Source organism: Candoia aspera, chromosome 18, assembly GCF_035149785.1.
Source record: "Candoia aspera isolate rCanAsp1 chromosome 18, rCanAsp1.hap2, whole genome shotgun sequence".
Taxonomy (NCBI): Eukaryota; Metazoa; Chordata; class Lepidosauria; order Squamata; family Boidae; genus Candoia; species Candoia aspera.
Genome location: NC_086170.1, coordinates 6,609,862 through 6,630,744, shown reverse-complemented (window position 1 = coordinate 6,630,744; position 20,883 = coordinate 6,609,862). Strand labels below are relative to the sequence as shown.

General features: G+C 45.3%; 1 protein-coding gene across 5 annotated transcripts; it reads right to left on the bottom strand.

Moving 5' to 3' along the window:
* Window positions 1–517: 517 nt before the first annotated feature.
* On the bottom strand, window positions 518–20,214 carry LOC134507242 (cyclin-dependent kinase 11B). 5 transcript variants are annotated; one of them, XM_063317761.1, is made up of 20 exons: window positions 20,119–20,214; window positions 19,120–19,247; window positions 18,775–18,890; window positions 17,923–18,047; window positions 16,405–16,543; window positions 14,243–14,379; window positions 13,431–13,547; window positions 12,261–12,356; window positions 12,026–12,181; window positions 11,085–11,150; window positions 10,202–10,377; window positions 9,190–9,280; window positions 7,865–7,986; window positions 7,494–7,599; window positions 7,281–7,402; window positions 5,795–5,902; window positions 4,971–5,087; window positions 4,350–4,498; window positions 2,862–3,051; window positions 518–620 (listed from the first exon to the last, which is right to left on the bottom strand). In XM_063317761.1, the coding sequence occupies exons 2-20, from the start codon at window positions 19,228–19,230 to the stop codon at window positions 594–596; spliced, it is 2,271 nt and encodes a 756-aa protein (XP_063173831.1). In that variant the 5' UTR covers window positions 19,231–19,247; window positions 20,119–20,214; the 3' UTR covers window positions 518–593. The 5 variants fall into 5 exon arrangements, with proteins under 5 accessions (XP_063173831.1, XP_063173829.1, XP_063173830.1 ...); XM_063317759.1 differs by lacking the exon at window positions 518–620 and adding an exon at window positions 1,007–1,501; XM_063317760.1 differs by lacking the exon at window positions 518–620 and adding an exon at window positions 1,007–1,501 and having other exon boundaries at window positions 10,202–10,371.
* Window positions 20,215–20,883: the final 669 nt, after the last annotated feature.

Genomic DNA, 20,883 nt, shown 5'->3' with positions numbered 1-20,883 from the left:
GCAAGAGGAAGCTAACTGCTGAAACCCACTGCTAAAGGATGTCATGTTTATTTTTATTTTAGAACTTCTTCAGGCTGCCAAACTCTATGACACTTGTGTTGTGTAATGCAGCAGGACCCTGGTTTTTTATGTTCTCTTTTAGGCTGAGTTACAGCTTTGTTTTCAGGCTATTGTTATCTCCCCTCAAAGATTTATTAACTGTTGGACAGGAGGCATTCATATAGCCCAAAAATACTCCTGCTGGGTGCCTTTGCAGTCAGATGGCATTGCAAAATGTAATCAATTATCTTGAAAACAAATTTTTTCTCTTCTCTGGGCCCCTGCACAAAAAAAGCCAGCTTTTGCTGTTTGGAACGGATTCTCAGCTGGCCCTTGATGCGTTTGAAGAAATGGGAAAAGGAAGTTTTGTCTAAAATTGGCCTAAACTGTTTGTGGCAAAGGGAAGCTGGCAGACATGTGCATTTGAAACATGGATCTTGAAAATAGTAACTTACCTTACAGGATGATTGGAAGCTAACAACTAGATCAAAGGCGTTTCAAAAAGCCAAACTATTCTATTATGATTTGCATTTTCTTTCTCCTCTTCCTCTCTCTCACACACAGCATCTGTTGTAAAATGCCTGCAATTGGATTAAAGGAAAATATCAGCACATTTTCAAGGTGGCCACCCAACTCAGCAAGCGGACCATCAGTTTAAGACCTGCAGAGAAGGCTAGAAACTTAACTTTCCATTTTTTTTTTAAAGGGGAACTTGTATTCATCCTTGAGAATGTCAGGAAGTTTCCCTGAATTTTATCCATGCCCAGGAGCAGTAAAACATTACATGCAGATCTCCAAAAATTTCTTTCTACGTATCTTTCTCCTTCCTGGGCTGAGGAATCGATAAGCCGCAACATGGACCATTTGAAAGCTGGAAGGAAAACGCACCAAGTGTTAAAATACGATCTATTTTTGTGCAAACCAAAGGTGAAGTGAGTGAAGGAAGCAAGGTAATTTGCACAGAGTAAACAATTAAAAATCATTTTCTTTTTATTCTACATATGTACAAGCAAGAAAAAACAAAACTGAATGGGAAAAACATAAATAGAAACAAGGGTTTCTTTTTTAAAAGTTCTTGAAGTTAGCTAGGATTTTGTTGTGATGGTGGTGGTGATGATAGTGGTGGTTTTTCCCAAAAGGGTCCTTGGTGTCTCAGATTAATTCCAATCCATGGAATGGAATCCATCTTTCTCTACTTTGACCCAGAAGCAGGTCCCACTTGCAGAGAATATTCCGCCAAAAAAAAAAAAAACCAGAGCAGCTCAGCCTTCTGTTAAAGAGCATGATGCTTGCCAACGTTCCCCAAGGAGAACAAGAATTCACTTCCTTCTGCTTCCTTCTCTAAAGATCTTGTCTTCGGCCACTCTGTTTAAAACTTCAGGCTGAAACCAGGTCCTGCAGCTGATGCTCCTTGGTTTGTGGTTGTCAGATGGAAACCAGTATCTTTCAGGTCGTCGTCACCCTGGGAAGGCAAAAGGACACACATACCCCAGATGTGTAAATATTTCATCAGTGTATGGTCAATCTGCAGATTGTGGACTGCTGTTGGGGAATTCCGAGGGAGCTGGCCAAGGCTTTGGATAAAATTTCTCACCACAATAAACCTTGCAGTCAGGGGATAAGAGGACAAAATCCTGTAATGGGTTAAATAACTGGCTAAATAACAGGAACTACAGAGGCAGAAGAAAATGAGACTTAGAAGAACTCAGTAAGATCCAAGGAGCTGGATTGGCTCAAGGTTGTTGAGCTAATGCACCATCGCTTCTAATAATAATATTAATAATAATAATGATGATGATGATGATGATAAACATAATGGCAAAAAGCAGCAGAGTTTTCCAAATTGGCAAACGTTCAGTGCAAAGCGGTGATACAGTTTGGGTCAAAATTCTAGAAATCCACGGTAAAAATGGTTAGCAAAGGGATGAAAAACGAAACCAACAAACTCATGAAAAATAGGTTGCGCTGCGCATGATCCAAAAGCCTCAAAGCAATAGACAATCATATGACCGAGCACTTGAAACAGCTTCCTCAGGCCTTTCAGTTTAGGAAAAAAAGATGGGTGTGGTCAGAGGGGGTAGCAACAGAAGTTCAGAAAACCAGGCACCACGTGGAGGAATTACATGGAAAGAAGCAGAAACCAGGGCCATCCTATGAGATTGAAGAGTGGGTGATCTGGAAAAAGGACATTCTTCCAACAGCTAACTGTGGAACTCACTGCCACATGATATAGCAATGGACGCCAACCGACATGGCCTTCAGAGAAGATTAGACGGAATCAAACAGGAGGAGAGCTAATCTTCAGGATGGTTCAAGTGGGACTTTTTGAGATTCACAAGCTACTCTCTGGTCCATCTGCCTAGAAATTTCCTGAATTTCCAGAAGCTTTTCCTGGGAACATCAGCATTTAAAGTCATACTCTACTGCTGGTAGAATTTGCTGCTACTGAAAATCCCCTTTAAGTGGATTAATCCTCAATCTGCTCTGGAAGTCACACGTGGCAAATGCTGCCACGCGTCTGGGGGTCTAATCCTGCTGACTGCTTAACATTTACCTCTTTGTGGAAAAGTGCTAAGGAAAAGTTGCTTTTTGGCCCCCACAAACCCCCTGCTCCATTGTTAGCAGACCATAAGTACTCCTTCAGGCCTTTGCTGTGTAAGACTCTGCTAAGGGCAGACATCTGGTTTAAACTTCCCCAAGTCATGATCCAAGCAAAAGGATTTTCCTTGATTTTCCTTTCCCCGCTCCCTGTCAGAACAAAACTTTCTCCTCAGCAAGCAAGGATTTGGTTATTTAAAATCACATTCCCTGGATGGACTTACCAGCTGACTGTATCCTAGTCCTCCTTCTGGGGGCCGGGGGCTTGTGCCGCGTTTTACTCGCTGCTGTTCACTTTTGGCTGGCCACGTTGGGAACATGGAGGGGTCGATGGGAAGCGGAGTCTCACGGAAATATTCGTGTTTTAAGCCATCTTCGGCCGTGATCCTTCTCCCAGGATAGTATGTCAAGAATCTGGAAAAGAGCAGAAACAGGCAGTAAGTGAAATGGCCCAGGAAAAGGGAATGCACGTTCCTGGTGAATGAGCAGCCATATAATTTAACTGAATAAATAAACCAATCAATCCATTTCCCCCTCCCCCCAATAATTTGAAATTGTGTTAGCTGCCCAGAGTTGCTGTCACGAGATGGCTTGATTAAAATAAAACAAAATGTCCAAATAGGACGGCGGACTCCCGCGTTTATAAAAGGTAACCATTCTCTGATTCGGCTGCCCAGGTTACCAGACACTCTGCTTTACATTTGGATGAAACTTCTTCACATGTTTTTAAAAAGGTTATTTTTTTTTCCCCTCTCCTTAAATCTGGGCCTCAAATTGTTGATTGCAATTACTCATGTGCCGGGGAAGACAAGATGGCAAGGAGGGGGAGATGCTGCTGAAAACAGCTAAAGGAAGATTTTACTAACCGTTCACAGAGTGATACCCTGGAGAAGCGAAGTCCCATATACTACATACACCCCGGGGTTATTTCAGTGAGGGGTGGGTATTGAAGAGATCAGCATTTTTCAACCTTGGCAGCTTGAAGATGTGTGGACTTCAACTCCCAGAATTCCCCAGCTAGCAAGCTGGCTGGCTGGGGAATTCTGGGAGTTGAAGTCCACACACCTTCAGGCTGCCAAGGTTGAGAAACACTGGAACAGATATTGGAAGACCACCGATTCATCTCTCTAGCCAGGCTGTTCTGGAATCTGACCTACCAGCACTTTCAACACTGCTTTACAGAATTACAATGGTTCTACACAAGGGATAAAAAATAAAGATTTTAATCAAGGTATGTCATTTTCAGGGCAACGAAGCAATTTTTTTTTTTATCGCCTTCCTCCAGGAAGATTTTTCAGTTGTCCATCCTAACCTTCAGCCCCTGCACCCAAGTAGCCTGCACCCAGGCCCAACCAAGGTCAGCCAAGGTTGGCTCGGTCCTGCCCCCTGCTGGGGAAGCATATGATCAGCTGTTTTAATTTCCCACAAGGCCCTGGAGCAAAATTGCAGGGGGGCATTATGGGAGATTACAATGGCTTCTTTTGGTGCTGCTGAGTATGGATCAGTGGACTGGGGGAAATAAAAAAAAAACACCTGGATTTTACCCAAATGTTAAAAAGAAAAAAAAAAGGCCTTCAGATGAGAAGGGCAGTCAGCAAGGATGGGGACCAACTGCCAAAATTCCCTGGAGCGTTAGATGAGGGATTAGGGCCCATTTCTAACCCCAGCAAAAGTCTCATTTCTTGCTTTCTTGAAAGCAGCACCCCACTTACTTATTCATGAGATCAAATCCTTGATCAGAAAGGAGGGCCCCGAACCGTTTGCGAAGGTTATTATACGGGTACTCCGTGAACGTCATTTTCTTTACCGCTGGTAGCTCGTTATACCCCGGCCAGATTTTTTCACTTGGAGTTCCCAGGTCCTTTACAGGAAGAAAACAAAACGTAAAGAAGCTGGCTGAAAAAGGGCTCTTAAAAAAAAGAAAAAAAAGACAGGGCTTTGATAATCAAACAAAACATAATAACTACAGCAGGAATAGAAGCAGAATGGATCCTGTTTATCTACCTGCATTCTTGATGATCAAAGGTACTCCATGTTTTACTGAATAAACCGGTGTGTCTGTACTTTCCACAACCCTGTAGGCCAGATCCAGTCTGTGTCACATCTCCATTTGTTATCAAAATTACTCACACTGTCTAAAACCTCAAAGAAGGGACCCCAGTCCTATTTTACAGGGCTGTGATCAAACGTTCAGAGCTCTTTTCCCGGTGTAAAACCTACAACCGCAAATAGCAAGCTCGCAAATGGTATGCGCGCGCGTGTTAATGGCCAAGCATTTTCTTGACTTCTACCACAAAACACCACAACCGATCCTTAAATCTGGGCAGTCTTACTTTAAAAACTTTGTTAATTTGGTCTATTTCGGATTTTCCTGGGAAGAGTGGCTTCTGGGTTAACAGCTCTCCAAAGATGCAGCCCACGGACCACATATCGATGGCTGTGGAATATTCCTGGAAAAGAAGAAAGCGGAGAGGGAGATCTGCTGAGTGGGTCCCATCCAGAAGCATGTAGAAGAGTTTGGGAGGCTTCTCTTAAGATTGGAACAGCCCAGTTTGAGGTGGAAATGGCTGAAACTAGAACAGATTTTGCAGATCTCAAGCCTCTGCTTGCAACTTAGTCCCTCCAGATGCTTCTGAACTACACTTCCCAGCATGCCTCACCATCAGCCATGCTGGCTGGGACAGTGGGAAATTTCAGACCAAGCCAATTCCCAGATTATAGTGACCTCAGACTCCAGGGAAGCTGTTCAAAAACCGTGACACAAGTAAGGGAGGAAAGCATGAAGATAGCTCATCGGCAGCTTTCTCATTCCTTCCTCATGCCTTCCAAAGTTAAGCTGTATTTTTGGGGGGGATTCCTTCTTCTCCATTGTGCTAATGCAATCATTTGACTGACTGGGAGATTCAGGGAAGACAATGTTGGACCTTTCCAATTCACCGCACAGCCCTCCCAGGCTCAATGACATCTACATTTTTAGGGAGCGCAGGTTTAAAAGCCGAAAAGAAAACCTTCTCGAGCTGAGCAATGGCCGAGAAGATCTTTGAACCTTCTTACAGAGAAGAGGCACCCAAACCTGTGACGCTCATCCCAGGGAAACCAAACGTGAAAAAGAGCTGCTGCTTAAAAAACTCAGCCAGCAACCCCACGTATCACAAACCTTGGCTCCAAGTAACAGCTCGGGGGCACGGTACCACAACGTCACAACGACCGGGGTGTACGGCTTTAAGGGAGAGCCATATTCTCGGGCCAGCCCAAAATCTCCAACCTGGAGAGAGAAGATGAGGACAGGAGGGCTGATTTATTTATTTAATTCTCTATCCCACCTTTATTATTTTTATAAATAACGCAAGGCGGCCAACGTACCTAATACTCCTTCCTCCTCCTATTTTCCCCACAACCACCACCCTGTGCTGGAAAAGATGTGCTAATGTGGGTTAATTGGTATCAGCCAACGATACCTAATGGCAGCTTGCTTCGAATGGCTGCCATTCCAAGATTGGGGTGGGGAGAATCCAGAAGCATTGGTGTCTTTCCAAAGACGGTGGCTGAATGCCTGATATTTTGGAAATACCGCAGCATTCTCCTCTTTCCCACTTCCCCTTTCCTGTCGTACTGTAAGCATGCAAGGTGATGGAATTTGCAGAAATGTCAAAATCAACCTGTTTGATCGGGGGTAAGACAACAAGTACTTTCATGAAAGACTGGGAACCCTTTTTTGCTGAAAACTGAAAAAAAATGACCAGACAATTTAGGGATTGGCTGATTAAAAATGGTTGAAGAAGGGAATTATGATGTAATTTTAAAGTGGGAGGAGAAGCAATAAGTTTGGAACTGCTGCAAAGATCGGAAGTCACTTCTTTATACAGATAGTCCTCACGTAACAACCATTTGTTTAGTGACAGTTCAGACTTACGACCCTGCTGGGAAAAAACCCGACTTGCGACTGGTCCTCACACTTACAACCGTCACAGCGTCCCTGCAGTCATGCGAACATGATTTGGGTGCTTGGCAACTGGTTTGCATTCATGGTTTTTGCAGCATCCTGTGGTCACATGATCGCCATTTTTGATCTTCCTGGCCAGCTTCTTGCAAGCAAAATCAATGGGGACTGTGTGATTCACTTAACAGCCACATGGTTCTCTTAATGACTGCTGTGATTCACTTAACGGCCGCCACTCAAAAGGTCATGAAATTGGGTGATTCACTTAATGACTGCTTTGCTTAGCAACCAAAATTCTGATCCCAATTGTGGTTGTTAAGCGAGGACTACTGTATAACTTTTTCCCCCCCCTATTTGCACTACTTTTTATACTTCTCTTTTCTTTGTCTCAACTTTATATTATTTCATGTTTTATTTCTGTGAAAATCTTTAACCAAACCACTAAGTGTGCCCGACTGCGCTACTGGGGTTCCTCAATTTTTAGGGATTCTTGACCCCCTCCCCCAGCAAAGAATGACTCGTTTTGCTGAGCCGCCTTGGGCGTGGGAGAAATCCTTTTGCTGACCTTAACAGCGCTCGTTAGAAAGGAGCAGACTCTCTATCGTTTGAGGCCAAATCTCTATCGTTATTCCTGCTGCTTTACTGAAGCAGATTGATGGGTCTGCGTTAGGACAAGAAATTTTCAGGGCAAGGGAAGGCTTACTTTTAAAATCCCAGCATGGCTCAAGAGCAGGTTAGAGGTTTTCAAGTCTCGGTGCAGAATCCAGTTGTCGTGGAGATGTTTCACCCCCCGGAGCAATTGAATCATCAAGGTTTTCACTTCCCCTGCAATAAAAGCGGGAGGCATCAAGAGGGGAGGGAAAAGGCCAGTCCTTGGGGTCCCTCTCATGCCAGAGAAGGGGTGTCTCTCTCTCACCCGGCAGGAAGGGCTGCTTCATGGTTTCCATCAAGCTTTTGAGGTCGTGCTCGACGTAGTTCATCACGATGTAGATCTTGTCCATGTTGCTACCCACGACAATCTCCTAGATGCCATGGAGAAAAGGACACAGTGGTGATCCCCTATCACGCCCGCTTGCTTGCTGTCGTTCCTTCCCCGTGGCTGAAAACACAATCCGTTCAAACCGCATGGAAGGATTTGTCAAGGGAAGTGGCCAAGGTTGAGAAACGCTGCTTTAGGCACATTGTGAGGGGTGTGGGACGATGTTTAATTTTTGAGGAAAGAAAAAAGAAATAAGAAAAAGGGCCCTGCAACCCAGAAAGTGTGGGTTGAAACCCTAGTGTGCTTACTCTAACAGTGACAATATTGGGGTGCTGAGCTTTGAGGATGGTGTTGATCTCTCTTAAGGAAGTAATAGGAAAACCTTCTTTCTCCTTCTCCATTTTTAACCGCTTCAGGGCCACAATTTCATCTGGAGGGGAAAAAAAAGAGGGGCGTCAGTTTGACCGCACGCAGCTTAGCTCTCCTCCCGACAGCCCACTGAAGTGGGCCCCGATTATGCCTCAGTTACAGATGGCTCCTAGAAAGATCAGCCCAGGGAAATCAGCCCAGAACCACGTGATGAAAAGGAAGTGGAGGATTTCAGAACCATGCGGGGTATTTTTTAAAATTCAGAATTTGCAGCCTGAGCCCAGGAAAGCCAATCTGCAAACTAGTTTCTCAATCTTTGAGCCATAGCAGGCCTGACCAAGTAATTTTCAAAAACACTGCAGGCTGAGACTCAGAACTGAATTATTCTTCATTTTTAATTAATTAATTGAATTAAAAATGAATCAGCAACTAGTTTTAGGAAAACAGCAGGGTGGACAGGAAAAGGATCAACTAAAAGGGCAATGCTGGGCCCTGGGTTGTGATATTTATTTCTACATCTTTTGTTCAGGAGCTCAAGTGGAAGTGCAGAACACTCCCTCCTCCTCCTCCTCTTCACAACAACCTTGTGAGGTAGTTTGGACTGAGAGAGAGGGACTGGCCCAGGAAGCTTCTGTGGCTGTTGGTAGATTAGAACCTGGGTCTCCTCCACACATAGCCCACCACCTTTGCTGGTACACCACACTGACTTTTTACAGGTACAGGTAGTCCTCGACTTACAACCGTTTGTTTAATGACAGCCCGAAGTTACAACGGCCTCAGAATGGGTGCTTTGTGGCCTGTAAAGCACTTACGAGCGTCACAAAACGTTGCACCTCCTGTGGTCACATGATCACATTTCAGGCACTTGGCAACCAGCTCACATTTACGACTGGTTGCAGCATCCTACGGTCACGCGATCGCGTTTTGCAACATTTTTTGCCATTTTCCAGCAAAAAAATGCCCATTGGGGAAGCTGGACTCTCATAACAACTGTGGTGATTCACTTAACGACTCATGATTCGCTTAACGGCTGCTGTAAAAATGGTCGTAAAATCCAGTCACGTGGTGACTCGACTTACGACTACAATGACTTACGATGGAACTTCTGGTCCCAACTGTCGTCTTAAGTCGACGACTACCTGTATTAATTTTTGTTTAAAATGGACGTGAAGAATTAGGAAAGGGCCAAACCAATGACTCCAGCCTGCTTTGCATTCAGAAACACTCAGGTTCAATACCCACCACGCCCCCCCAAAAACCCTACCTGTTTTTTTGTCTTTTGCTCTGTACACCACGCCGTAAGTCCCTTCCTCGATCCGGTTCAAACACTGAAATTCTTCCACGCTGCGGCAGCCCTGTGCGAGAAGAGCAAACAAAGCAAATGAACATATCCTTTTTCCCTTTTTTAAAACAAATCATCTCCATTTGAAGATTTGTAGGTACAAGGCAAAGGAAGCTAAACTCCTTTTTTTTTAAAAAGATTATTTTATTCAGGGTCTTTTTTATTCCCTCTGGGGATATCCCACTTGGAGATCTAGGGGTATAACAGCAGGTTATAGATATTTTTTGAAATATAACAAAGGCCAAAAGTTGGCAAAAGGACTGTAACAGCCACTATGTAGGGCAGACAGGCAGAAGACTAGCAGAGCCCATCCATGAACACCAACTAGCCGTCAGAAGACACTATGAAAACTCCTTAATTTCACAACACACGGACAGACTCAACCTGAGTTTCAACTGGGAAGCTGTGAGCATCCTAGGCCAAGCCAAATCCAAAAACGCTAGGGAATTCCTGGAAGCTGGGCACTCAGACACATCAGCCATCAGCAGATACATAGAGATAAACCACATCTAAACACCATTCAAAGGAGACAATAAAAAAGCTAAGAAGGAAGCAAAAAGGTCAGAACACATCCTCTCCAGTAGCCAACTCCCAGATAAGCAGGGATTAAATCAAGCAGAAAACAATAGCCTAATGAAGGAACTACCAAGGAGAAAGCCACACCCCCACCAACACTGGCAGGGCAAGCTATTGTATATCAACAGGGAGCAAACCCCACCCTCCCTCGCACTGATGAAGTTCCCTAGTCGGGCCATGAAACGTCTGCCAGCAGACTGCCAAGCTCAGAGAGCACCCAGGACTCCGCAGACCAAAATCCACAAATGACTGCTCCAAGGCCATGCTTGTGAAGAAGTCCTGACTTCTCTGACAACAGCAAGCAGAGGAGCTTGGCCTCCTTGGAAACAGGATGATGAATTCATGAGATCCATCTCACCTGAAGGGCTGGGAGATATTTGGGAAGCTCTTGTTTCAGTTCTACGGGTGAGAAGACAGGTGAGTAAGGAACATATTCGCCTTCCGTCATGGCGTTGGACTGTGGGCTTCCCTCGCCGGCTTCCTCTTCCTCGGCTTCGCTTCCTGCAGAATCCTGGTCAAACCTTGACTCTGTAACTTTAAATGGTAGAATCAAATCATGGAAGCCAGTCACCAGTGGGGTAGTTTTGTCCCTAAAGAGATGCTTGTGCCTATATTTGATATTTTAGAGATACAAGGGCTTCTAACCTCCAAACTCCTATCACAAGTTCTGGGAGATGCACAAGTAGTCCTCGACTTAATGACCATTCGTTTAGCGACCATTAAAACTTATGATGGCGCTGAAGAAAGTGACTTGTGACCGGTCCTCGCGCTTACGACCGCTGCCGCGTCCCTGAGATCAGAATTCAGGCGCTTGGCAATCAGCATGTATTTACAACGGTTACAGTGTCCTGGGGTCATGGGATTGCCATTTGTGACCTTCCCAGCCAGCTTCCGACAAGCAAAGTCAATGGGGGGAGCCGGATTCGCTTAACAACATGCAAATCACTCAATGACCATGGTGATTTGTTTAACGACCGTGGCAAAAAAGGTCATAAAATCGGGCATAACTCATTAACAACACTTAGGGACAGAAGTCCCGAGGAAAAGGGCCCTATAGCATACTACTGGCAAAACAAGCTTTTTTAAAACTATGATATCTTTGGTTGGCGCAACTCTGCCTTTGTGCAATGAAGGTGAGCCAGCCAGGGAGGGAAAAATCGCGTTTTTGACCTATCCTGGGAGGCACGGGGAAAGGAGCAGGGCACTGAATAGAGAGCCACATCCTGCATTTGCTGCCTTACCAACTGGGAGATGGTCTCCGTTTTCTCGTTCCTCTTCTTCGCTTATTTCGTCTTCGCTCACTTCTTCTGCAAGACAGAGAGAGAGAGATGCTTCAGTGGCAAGCAAAAGCCATTTTGCACCCTGCACAGAAAGGGATAACGGGATTCGGATCTACAACACTGTGGTGGTTTGGAAATCTAGAACGGCTAAACCGAAACACACAAACACCCCAAACAGATTGAGGTGCAATCTAGCACAGCAGGGGAGGATGATGGCTTATTGCTTGACTCCTAGAAGCCAGAATGTGGAGAAAAGTTAGTGGTTTGCTACCATTACACCTATATTTGGGCCCTGCCAAGCATCAACAGCAGCAGACAGAGAACACAATACAGGTAGTCCTCACTGAACAACCATTTGTTCAGCGACTGTCTGAAGTTACGACAGCGCTGAAAAAATGGACTTACAACCATTACAACCGTTGCAGAGTCCCCGTGGTCACATGATCAAAACCTGGGCGCTGGGCGACCAGCCTGCATTTACGACCGTTGCAGCGTCTGCGCGGTCGTTAGGCGAGGACCTCACATTCTCCTGCCCTGCACGAACTGCCTCTGCTTCAACTTCTAGCAGGCCCGCCTCACTTCAGCAGTCTCGGTGTGCCATTGGCTATACTGTGCAGGGCAGCCAAAACGGCAGAGATGCGGGGAGATAGGCAGGTGGAGGGAGTTGAAATGGAGGCAGTTTGCACAGGGCAAGGTAAGTGTGAAGCCCTGTCCTAATGACTGCTTGATCCTCGCTTAATGACCACACCCAGGACTGCTGTTGCCAAGTGGCGGTCACATGTTTCACTTAACAACCGCTTCACTTAGCGACAGAAATTCCAGTCCCAATTAGGGACGTTAAGTGAGGACTGCCTGTAATAACATCAGCACTGTGAAAAGAGGCTTTGTTTTCGACTACTAACCAGCTGACTGTTCAGATACTTCTTCTGAATTGCTTCCTGTCTCCTCCTCCTCTTCCTCCTCTTCCTCTTCTTCATCTTCAGACTCTTCACTGCTGGATTCTTCCTCCTCCTCCTCCTCTTCCTCCTCCTCCTCTTCTGAACCTGATCCTGATTCCCCTAGAGGAAAAAAAAAATGGCAGTTTCTGGTGGCCCAAACAGGGCTACTGCACTGAATCGGCATCCCCACGAAGGCTACCTGATGAAGTTTCTGCCGAGCTGGTTTTTCGCTCACTGTCACTGACGTCCTGGAGATCTGAAAGGGGGTCTTTCCCTTCTGGTTTTTCCTCTCTCGCTGTAGGGGGAGAACAACAGAAGGCAAGTGTCAACGGAACTGCACGTTGATTACAATTTGGCGTTTAAAATCTGTTTTCTTAAGCTCTACAACGGCCTTCACTGTGATATCTTCGAGATGGACAAATTCTGAGCCATCAGGACCACTGCTGAAAATCTGAAGCACGCACATCTGGAGGTGAAGACCCTCCCCCCCCCAAGCATCTATCTGGAAAGTAGACGCTGACTGATGTTCATCAGACGATTGTCAACAAAATTGGACAGCAATCCTTTCCTAATCAAAACGTTTAGCTTGCTTTTAACCACTAAAGAAAGAAAAAAAGCATTCTTATATGTTTATATAGGACCCAGCAGTTTTACTTTCTTTTCGTGCTTTATAACTAAGGCACGAAGAACCCATTCTTAGATTCTACACGTTCTGCAGAAATATGTTACTACAAGTTAACAGAGTACACTTTTAAAACACTTTCCAGACTAAGACAACCTGGAAGATTTAAAATTTCTGTTCAATTTCAGCTGTCAATTTCATTCTCTCCTGACAGGATCACTCAAGACCCTTTTTCTAGGTTTTCAGCCATGATATTTTTTTCCAAAGGGAGGGTATAGGATAGTATTTCTCAACCTTGGCAACTTTAAGATGCGTGGACTTCAACTCCCAGAATTCCCCAGCCAGCCTTGCTGGCTGGGGAATTCTGGGAGTTGAAGTCCACGCATCTTAAAATTGCCAAGGTTGAGGAACACTGGTGTAGGAAAATAAGGAATATTTTACATTATGCGATATCATAACTTTCCCCTTGTTTCCAAGTGGTATAAATGTAAGAAACTATTCTGCTGTTCTGTCCATGTGGTACGGTCATAGCCACACTGACTTTTCCAGAAGAAATCTTAGTGGGTTAATATGGAACCATGTTTCAGTCGCCCTGCATGCAGGCAGATACTGAAATCATGTGATTAAAAAAAAACAAAACAGGTTTATTATTAATAGAACCTGCAATGTACTTTCAGCTGCTCCCACCTTGGTGGTTTCAAACAGGATACCAGCTCAGGAAGTCCTGCTGATGAATTTAAAAGCTACCTGGTTTCCTGATTTCTGACTGTTCAAGTTTTTCTCTCTGTTGTCGTAGGGGGCTTCGGCTCCAAATTCTGACTTTCTCCCCGTAGTCTTCCCTCATTGTCCTGTGATGCCCTGAAACTAATAGAGACAAGGGAATCTGCTTATCATTTTCCCATTTTCCTACACAGCCTTTCCAATTCTCCCAAGATGAGAACCACCCCATCCTGCTACCTGACTGTATCCAGACCAAGCTACAGGTCGTCCTTGACTTACAACCACAATTGGGATGGGAAGTTCCGTTGCTAAGTGAGGCGGTGGTTGAGTCATGCCCGATTTCATGACCTTTTTTGCTGCAGGCATTAAGTGAATCACCACAGTCGATAAGCAAATCACCGTTGCCAATGGCAATCACGTGACCCCAGAACACCACAACCGTCGTAAGTGTGAGCCAGCTGCCAAACTTCTGAATTTTGATCACGTGATTGCAGGGACACTGCGACGGTCACAAGTCACTTTTTCAGCACTGTCGTAACTTCAAACGGTCGCTAAATGAATGGTCATAAGTTGAGGACTACCTGTACATCGTCTGAAATTGAACCTCCCTGATGTTCAGAATCTACCTGGCCTATCTAGCCCACTTCCTCCCTTCCCATGAATCTCAGTCTTTTAGCTGTCTCCTCAACACACTGGCAAATGTTGAATCTCTCTTCAACCGCAACTTGTCTATAACTCTTACGCACGGTATACCACGGCACTCCTCTGACATACTCATTCCCTTATTACTCATTCCTTGCACGCAGCCAACCCCCTATTTTGCTCCCTGGACTACTTACTCTCCCGTCTGGCTTCCCGTTCTTTCCTCCGTTCTTCTGCTCGCCTCTCCCGTTCTTTTAACTCTCGCTGCTCCTTCTGCTGCTCCCTTAATTTCCTCTCCCGTTCCCGTTTTCGCTCAAGCTGCTCCAAACGGTCCCTAGAGAGTTTTCAGGCGCCCACATTAATTTTATTAGTCTACTGCGTGATTGAATTACACTCAGTTGGGTTTCGCCAACGCAATAGTTTTGTCTTTGTTCATGGCAAGAATGAGGTGCTAACAATGGCAGGAAGGATTGACACTACCCAAGACAAAAATCTCACAGCTCGTCAGGCTCAAAGCTTTGACATAATATTAAGTTCACATGCTCAATCTTATCTTAAAAATAAAACAAGTATTTTACTAACAGTCAGACATCAAAGGGAAGCTGTCAGGCACGAGGGAAAAGCCTATTCCAATTTTAAGGGGAATCATTAAGGGTACCCATCAACTACCACAGTTGAGGCTTGCCACAAGTATATCAAACATACGAAGAATAAGAAATACGGGCAGATCTGTTCACTCAAGCAGACAATTTCACCCAGGTGGAAACTAAAGCAGACCCAGAATTAAGCATTTAAAAAACAGCTGATATATTCAGGCTGCCAATCAATCAAAGGCTTGTTGATCAAACACCTTGTAAAGGACTTAAAGAAGTGGCCTGTCACTCACACTTCAGCATCAATGCATTTCTTTTTTTCCCAAAAAGAGAAATGCAACACTATTGTTTAAGGAAAGCTGCCAGGATACTGTTTTCTACGATAGCAAAACGTGCTTGCTTCCCAATCTGATGCGTATCTGCTTCCAAAGTCTAGTTAAGCAATCAAGAATTTCCTTGCAATCCTGCTTCTGTTACTCTTACACTCAAGGCTTGTGATCTAGACACTTAAAGAAAGAATTCTCTGTGGAGACCTTGGTGCTCTCTGAGCCTTCAGAAGATGTTGCCTAGTCTGGCAATGAAAGGTCTGCAAGAAAACAACAAGGCTGTGGAGCACCAAGGACTCTACAGTTCAACCCTGAGCTACAAATATCCTTTTTGATTGAAAGAATTATCTTCATACATTGGTTCTTCTAAGCTTTAAACAGTTAGTAAAACTTTGGGAAGGACAGACACAGCAGAGAAACTGAGCTGATCTAAGTTGGTTCCTGGATTTATTGATATGATATTTGTATTTCAACTATACTGCCCAGAAGGCTCAAAGGTTCAACCTCAATATTTATTTGCTCAACTTTAATGTAACCAGATGCTCAAGGGAAACTACTCGTGAGCAGAGCGTAGCCGTAGAGTGCCACAAATTTGAAACTTCAGTGTTGCAAAATCACACCGTTCTCTTATTTAGGGATCTTCTTACTCTAGAGCCTGATGCTAATATGCTCTTGTTTCAAAATCACAACGTACTTCTCAAAGCTAATCAAATCAAAATGCCTTTCTGTTTTAGTTGAGACCAGGGTTTTTCAACCAGGTTTCCGCAAGAGATCGCTAGGGGTTCCCTGGGAGATCACGATTTGTTTAAAAAAATTATTTCAAATTCGGTCAACTTCACATTGAAGAGGTAAGTTCCGTTCTTTATTTTCGTTTAAGGGCACTGTTAAGGCATATATACAGGCCTGCACATGAAACGAATATAATAATTTTGTAACTTCTGGCCTACAGTATATTTGAGTCTGAATGTGCATGAAAAATATTTCAAGTGTTCCTCTGGTTTAGACATTCACTGGGCATTTGTAAGGAGCTGGGGAGGGTGTGCCACATTGCCTTCTGACCCAGCTACTGCTCAGCCTGCAACTTTTAAAATTTGTCAGCTTGCCCTGCACGCTTTCCAAGCACCACCCAGCCGTTCCAAGTAACCACTCATGCTTAAAACAAGCAAAATCCTCAGGAATATGAACTTGGTAAGTAAAAGGCCCGTTCTTCAGCGAAAATTCCGCAAATGGAGCATATCTATGATAACTCCTGTCTGTTGCTGATACTGAAATGCTGGTTTGTGTCACAAAGCAATGATGGCATCATTGTTCACAGGATCATATCGATTCCCTCCCAGCAACGGAAAAGAGTGTAAGACGTATAACCAAGCATCCACATGATGTTGCTCAAGGAAAGATTCTAAGGAAGAAACGTTGGGTTTGGGGCTGGCAAAGAATTACCTCTCTCTCCGCGAGTGCTCCCTAGCCAATTCCCTCCTTTTTTGCCTCTCCCATTCGCGACGGGCCTTATCCTGCTCCTCACGGTGCCTTTTTCTACGTTCATGCTCACGTTCTTTCTCTTTCACCCTAGCATGCTTCCCTAGTAATAAAGATATAAAGAGAAGGCCACACTGTCGGTTACTCTCCCTTGCAAACGGCATTTGGAAACTTACTGGAGCAAAGGAACAAAACAAATGGTTTGCTTGTTGGTTTAGCTTCAGCCCAGGCACTCCCTGTAACTGTTCTAGCCAGCAGGTCTGCGGTTGTGCTGGGAACGATGGGATTTGTAGTCAAGCTCATTGGGAATTGGGCCCCAGCCAAAACTTGGGTGTTAGGGTATGTATCTTAATTTTGATGTATCATATATGTCAGTGTTTCTCAACCTTAACAACTTTAAGATGTGTGGACTTCAACTCCCATGCTGGCTGGGGAATTCTGGGAATTGAAGCCCACACATCTTGAAGTTGTTAAGGTTGAGAAACACCGGTATACAGTTTTGATTTCATGTATGGGTCTTTTTTTTAATGATTTGAACTGAGATAAGCATTTTTAGCTTAATGTTCGCCAGGGACAGACGGGTTTTGATTAGAAAATGAGTATGACGTAGCTGACAACATTATAAGCTTCTAATAATGTATTAGGATAAATTAGTTCTGCTTATGTTACTCATCTGCCTGTATTTTGCTACTTGTCCTTGATTTTCCTATTTGTATCTCTTTTTTTCTATTATTTCAAAAATATATGGTAATAAAAAAGGGAGGAAAGACCTATTTGGGAGGAAGGTCTGGATGGCTCCCCCACCCTGCAAAAGATTCGTTGCCAATGAATGCATCTACGAAAAGAAATGTTAGAGCTTCCATAGACAAGCCGCGTTAAGGTCCGCGACTGCTTCCCAGCATCCAGGAGCAGGATGACAGACTGTTTGGTTCAGCAGGCTGTTCGGACACTTCTCTATGTGGATGTGCTACAACAGCTGACCAACACATGCTAACTACTGTAAAGGCAGGGTCTGACTTTCTTCCTCAAATGCCGGGGAAATGCAACTTGAGGCGGCCACCCCTTGAAGCAGAAGACGGATAGCCATCTTTTAGGGGTGCTGCAGCAAAGAAGCTCCTGTATTAGCTTAGTTGGGCGAAATGTCCTTTGAGAGCCTCATTTCATAATTCTAAGCTTCCCCAACAGTGTTTCTCGACCTTGGCCCCTTTAAGAGGTGTGGACTTCAACTCCCAGGATTCCCCAGCCAGCTGGGGAATCCTGGGAGTTGAAGTCCACACCTCTTAAAGGGGCCAAGGTCGAGAAACACTGCTCCACAAGGTTAAGCCTTGCTTGTCACAAGAAAGCGATTTCTAGATGGACCTCAGAGCCTTGTTCATCTCTTCCCAGCTTTGTAGTTGTGGCCCTTAGGCCGTGGCCATGCAGAGTGTTTTATCAAAAGCAGTGGCAAACCAACAAGGGAACCCCAAATGAGAAGACAGTAACCTTCTGTGGAGTGACTGCGATGGCGCCTCTTCTCTTTCCGCTTCTCGTCTTTTCTGTGGTGGGCCTTCTCCTTGCGCGACATTTGCTGGGGTGGTTTGATGGCCAGGGAGTCGTCCTCCTCTCCCCTACAGAGCACGCCGTTCGAGAAAGACAGGGAAGAAACGTGAGATTGGAGTCACCTAGCAAGTCTCCCAAAGTACAATCTCACCACTTTTCAAAACCTGCTGGTTTCAGAAAGGAAACCAAGTAGGGGAATAACCCCAAGCCTTCTGTGAATTGCTTCTGCTCTGGCCAGAATTTATACAAACCATGCAATTTGAAGAACTGGTACCTCGGTTAGTTGCTTTCCTCCTCCCAACCCGTCACTTTTCCTCTTATGTCTCTAAGACTGCTAACAAACATTGTCAGGATTCTAAGTGGTGCGCAAACTCTGTAAACAAGAGATGCTTTATAAACGACTTAAACGATTCTCATGCTGCCGTTCGCCCAAAAAGTTCCCCAGAGTTGCTTCAAAGTCCAGCAAAGCAAGGAAAGGATAGCAGGACCATTTCATTAGCTTTGCCCAAAAACAGCATCCATGGGGGTCCTTTCTCCATAAACTGTCAATCTATAACAGCAATTACAGTAGATTATAGGCAAGAGCATCAAGGGAAGCAGATCTATTTCTCCTGCTCTGAGAGACCCAGCAATTTTTGGCTTCTCTTCTCAAACATGCTGGCTCATCCTGAAAGGGGTTTACTTTCTGCAAGGCACTCTGGGATGTCGGGGGCCAGGGATTGAAAAGTCCTTCAAATGAAGGAACAATAAATGGCGATACGAAACATTAACTTCCTCCTATAGTTGCTTCCTCACCTGTCATCCATAGAATCTTCTCTCCTGTAAGGTGAATTCCTGATAGTGATTTCCATACGGTGATCTCTTAACTCCCCTTCTTCGAGGGAATCCCGCTTTGAGTCCCGGTCATCAGACTAGGGTGGTTAGGAAGAAAAGATTCATTTTAGCTTTCTGGAAGCTGCACTAATCGACTTAAACAGAGAGAGTGAAAACTGCTGAGGATTGCCACACGATGGAAAAGAACACGCAAGATGTGCACGTTGTGACAAAGACCCACGCCCCACTTATTACCAAAGCGTTACTGTGCAAGTCGCAGAAGGGATTCTTTAAAGCATTCCTCACCACGCGGAATCCGCAACTCACATTTTTGAGCCGCTTTATATCTGCCTTCTCCTCCTGCTCCTTCCTGCGTTTCTTCTCCTGAAGAATTTCATCTAACGTTTTCACCTTCCAAGATTCCTTTTCATCACCCATTTGTGTTACAAAAGGCACTAGGAACGAACACAACCACCAAGTGAGACGGCACCAGAAGTCACTGTGATCTACGCCAACAGCGGGGAAAGTGCCTCACTGGGGGTGCCACAACTTATCAGCTCATCTGTTCTGAGCGATTTCTTACAAATTTATTACTAAATTTATATCCCGCCCGTCTCGTTGTAAAAGTGACTCTGGGCGGCTTAAAAATGAAACAGAATCTATCTACAAATAGATGCAATGCACCTATGGGCATTTTCAGGGCCGTTCGCTGTTACGAGCGTCGGACGGTACGTCGCAGTCTATCGTGCGATGGGTGGAGGTCCTTCTTGGCGTTTCTCCTGCAAGGTAATTTGGGACTGAACCTGTGGCCTTTTTATTTATATATTGGATTTATACCATGCATTGAATTCGGCTCAAGGCAGGACACAGAGCACTCCCGCCTGTTTTCCCCACAACAGCCCTGTGAGGGAGGCTGGGCTGGGAGAGCCCCACCGGCCCGAAGTCGCCCAGGGAACTCGCAGGGCCGAGGGTGGATCTCGACCTGGGTCTCCTCATTAATACCCACGTGAAAGGTCCAGGTACCCGTGGGAGTCACTGAGGAAACCCCCGCCTCGGTTTTTTTAAGCTTCAAACAGCGGAGTAAGGTTTAAACTTCCAATAACGAATTATAAACCCACAGAAATATCACGACGGGCCGCCCCCGCTCGAGCAGCGCTCCTCCAACGTGGGCCACCACAACACCAGCCCTCTGAGGTAGGCCACCCTCCTCAGCGGCCGCCCCTCTACCCACAGAGCTCCCGTCTCCCCGCTGCCGCCCCCTGCGCCGCCTCCCCGGGCTCGAGGCCGCGCGAAACGGCGCAGGACCCAGCAACGCGCCGGCCTCACCTTCCCTCTCGCCCCTGGCACCGCCACCGCCGCTTCCACACGACCCACTTGCCGGAGGTTGAGTGACCGGAAGCTCGGCGTCTTGCCCGCGCTTCACATCCGGCGCGGGGCGGTGACGTCGCGGAGCCGCTTCAATTGAAGCTCGACGATTCATAGATTTTCGAAACGCTAGAGTCACCTCGCTTGCCATACTTCCGGGTTAGGTAGACTCTCTCTCTTTCTCCCTCCCAAGGCGGAAATGAGTGGCTCGTAGACATCAAATGGAAAACTGTCATAGAGTCAAGTTTAGAGTCGCCAAGGCTGTCCGATTTCCGGGTCCCTTCTCATAAAACTCAATGGAGAATTCAGGAATCGCTCTCAGGCTAATTAGTCAAAGCAAGCTGCGGCAAAAATCCTACTTTTTAACCTTTTTTAAATTGTGTGTGTGAAAAAAAACCCCACCCATCAAAATAAAGTATTTTCAAAGCAGTTTGAAAACTGAAAGCAGCGTTTCTCAAACTTGGCAACGTTAAGATGCGCGGACTTCCAACTGCTGGGGAATTCTGGGGTTGAAGTCCATGCAACTTAACATTGCCAAGGTTGAGAAACACTGGCCTAAAGCATTATACCTAAAAGCAATATTTTAAAAAAGCAGTTTTTCCACGTGTTAATACTCAGTTTAGCAAGCTGGAGGAGCTGTGTGTATTTTGAAAAGGATTTCTGGACAAAAAGTGATTTAATTTTAACTGGCAGCATATCCATTGCAGTTGCCACCTCTGCTCTGTA